The sequence below is a fragment of the Rhynchophorus ferrugineus genome, unplaced genomic scaffold, assembly GCF_030347505.1.
Source record: "Rhynchophorus ferrugineus isolate W39M unplaced genomic scaffold, kcgeb_rfMv2 rfM10, whole genome shotgun sequence".
Taxonomy (NCBI): Eukaryota; Metazoa; Arthropoda; class Insecta; order Coleoptera; family Curculionidae; genus Rhynchophorus; species Rhynchophorus ferrugineus.
The window spans coordinates 18,822,591-18,824,433 of record NW_027472589.1 but is presented as its reverse complement, the minus strand read 5'-3'; the positions used below and the strand labels follow the sequence as shown (position 1 = coordinate 18,824,433).

At 33.0% G+C, this 1,843-nt stretch overlaps 1 protein-coding gene across 1 annotated transcript; it reads left to right on the top strand.

Annotated features, from left to right (window-relative positions):
• Positions 1-16: 16 nt before the first annotated feature.
• Positions 17-1,172, top strand: Apt1 (Acyl-protein thioesterase 1). Its single transcript, XM_076416135.1, has 5 exons — positions 17-172; positions 230-261; positions 315-475; positions 522-748; positions 806-1,172. The coding sequence occupies exons 1-5, from the start codon at positions 125-127 to the stop codon at positions 992-994; spliced, it is 657 nt and encodes a 218-aa protein (XP_076272250.1). The 5' UTR covers positions 17-124; the 3' UTR covers positions 995-1,172.
• The last annotated feature ends 671 nt before the right edge of the window (positions 1,173-1,843 follow it).

Below are 1,843 nucleotides of genomic sequence, written 5' to 3'. Positions count from 1 at the left end.
TGTGACGTCAAAATAACATATGTCAAGGAACTGTCAGCTGTCTTTTAGGGTGATTATAAAAAAATCGGCTTGAATTATATTTATTAACAAATTAACCGAATACATTCATATACGAAATCGAAATATGGGGTCACCAGTAGTTTTAGCAGCGACTGCTAAACATACAGCTACGGTAATTATATTACACATCGAACTGACGTAGATATATAATTTTCATATTTATTTCCAGTTAATTTTCTTACACGGTTTGGGAGATACTGGGTAAGATTATCAGATGATATCGTAGGGAAATGTTAATATGTTCGAAATTATAGACAAGGATGGGCTCAAGCGATGAATTCTATCAGAGCGCCTTTTGTAAAGGTAATCTGTCCCACGGCCAACACTATGCCGGTTACCTTAAATTCAGGCTTTCGAATGCCTTCTTGGTTTGATCTGAAAACCTTAGAAGAAACTGGCCCAGAGGACGATGAAGGTTAGTTATTTAATTTTTTGTATCTTAAATGATATAGGTTTCATAGGTATTAAGAGTGCAGCCACGTTGATTCACTCCATGATTGATGATGAAATAAAAGGAGGTATACCTGCTGAACGAATTTTGTTAGGAGGTTTTTCACAGGGTGGCGCATTAGCTATTTATGCAGCTTTAACATTCACACAAAAGTTAGCTGGTGTTGTGGCACTGTCATGCTGGTTACCACTGAGAAAAAATTTCCCAGCTGCAAAAAAATGCCCGGATGATGTCCCAGTAAGTATATTTGTTATTGTAGATTGTACTTAAGGCTTATGGCAAACAATATCACAGATCTTCCAATGTCATGGTGATTGTGATCCAGTTGTGCCATACAAATGGGGTCAAATGACGGCCTCGGTGCTAAAAACCCTGCTCAAAAATGTTGAATTCAAATCATACAGGTCGCTGATGCATAGCTCTAATGACGAGGAGATGCGCGACATCAAAGCTTTCATCAATAAGAACATGCCTAGTCAATAAAATAAACACCTAATTAAGTAAGGATTCGAACTCCAGTGGTTTCTTCTAGACAAATTTAGATTAATACTTTTTATCATTCCCGAACTGTTTTCTTTTTTCTATTGACCTCAGCAATCAACAAACGTAAGTGGGTATATTTATCTGTTTTTTTTTGTTAATAAAATTACATCAGATAACAGTGTGTTTGAGTGTTATTTCTGTGACCAAAACATACAAAATTCTTAATTAAATACTGTTCACTTTTTTTATTGTGTATAGATCATTTAAAAAAAAGTGATGAAAGGGTGCAATTTTCTGGGTCATGTATAATTCTTTTTTTATTTTTGTATAATTGATATCTAGTTTCCGTGTATTGTAAGAAAATTATTTTTACAATTTCACAAAATGAATTAACATGAAAAAGAAGTATACTATTAAATTAATTTGTTTTGGTTTTATACGAGTACTGTTCCAAGATTTGTTATATACAATAAAAACACCATTCATTTGAATTTCATAAAGTGATTTAATGTTGACACATAAACAAGGTTTGATCTTATACGGTTTACTAGATAATTGTAGCTAGACCCTGATATAATCTTTATACTTAACGTTTATGTAAAGACAAGTACACAAAACCAACATCTAGAACTAATCTAGATTAGCCCTAGTTTATAAAATATAACAAAAAAATTGGTAAATCATCTACGCTCTTTTATGTACCTTAAAATGGATTTTAATTAAAAGGCTTATTTGCCAGACGCCTTCTCCATTTTCCCGAAAGAGTATTTTGTTAACGTTCATTACAATTCCACTATTATTTGTACAAGTTATATTGATAGCACCTCGCAATGTTGCCATGCCAACAAC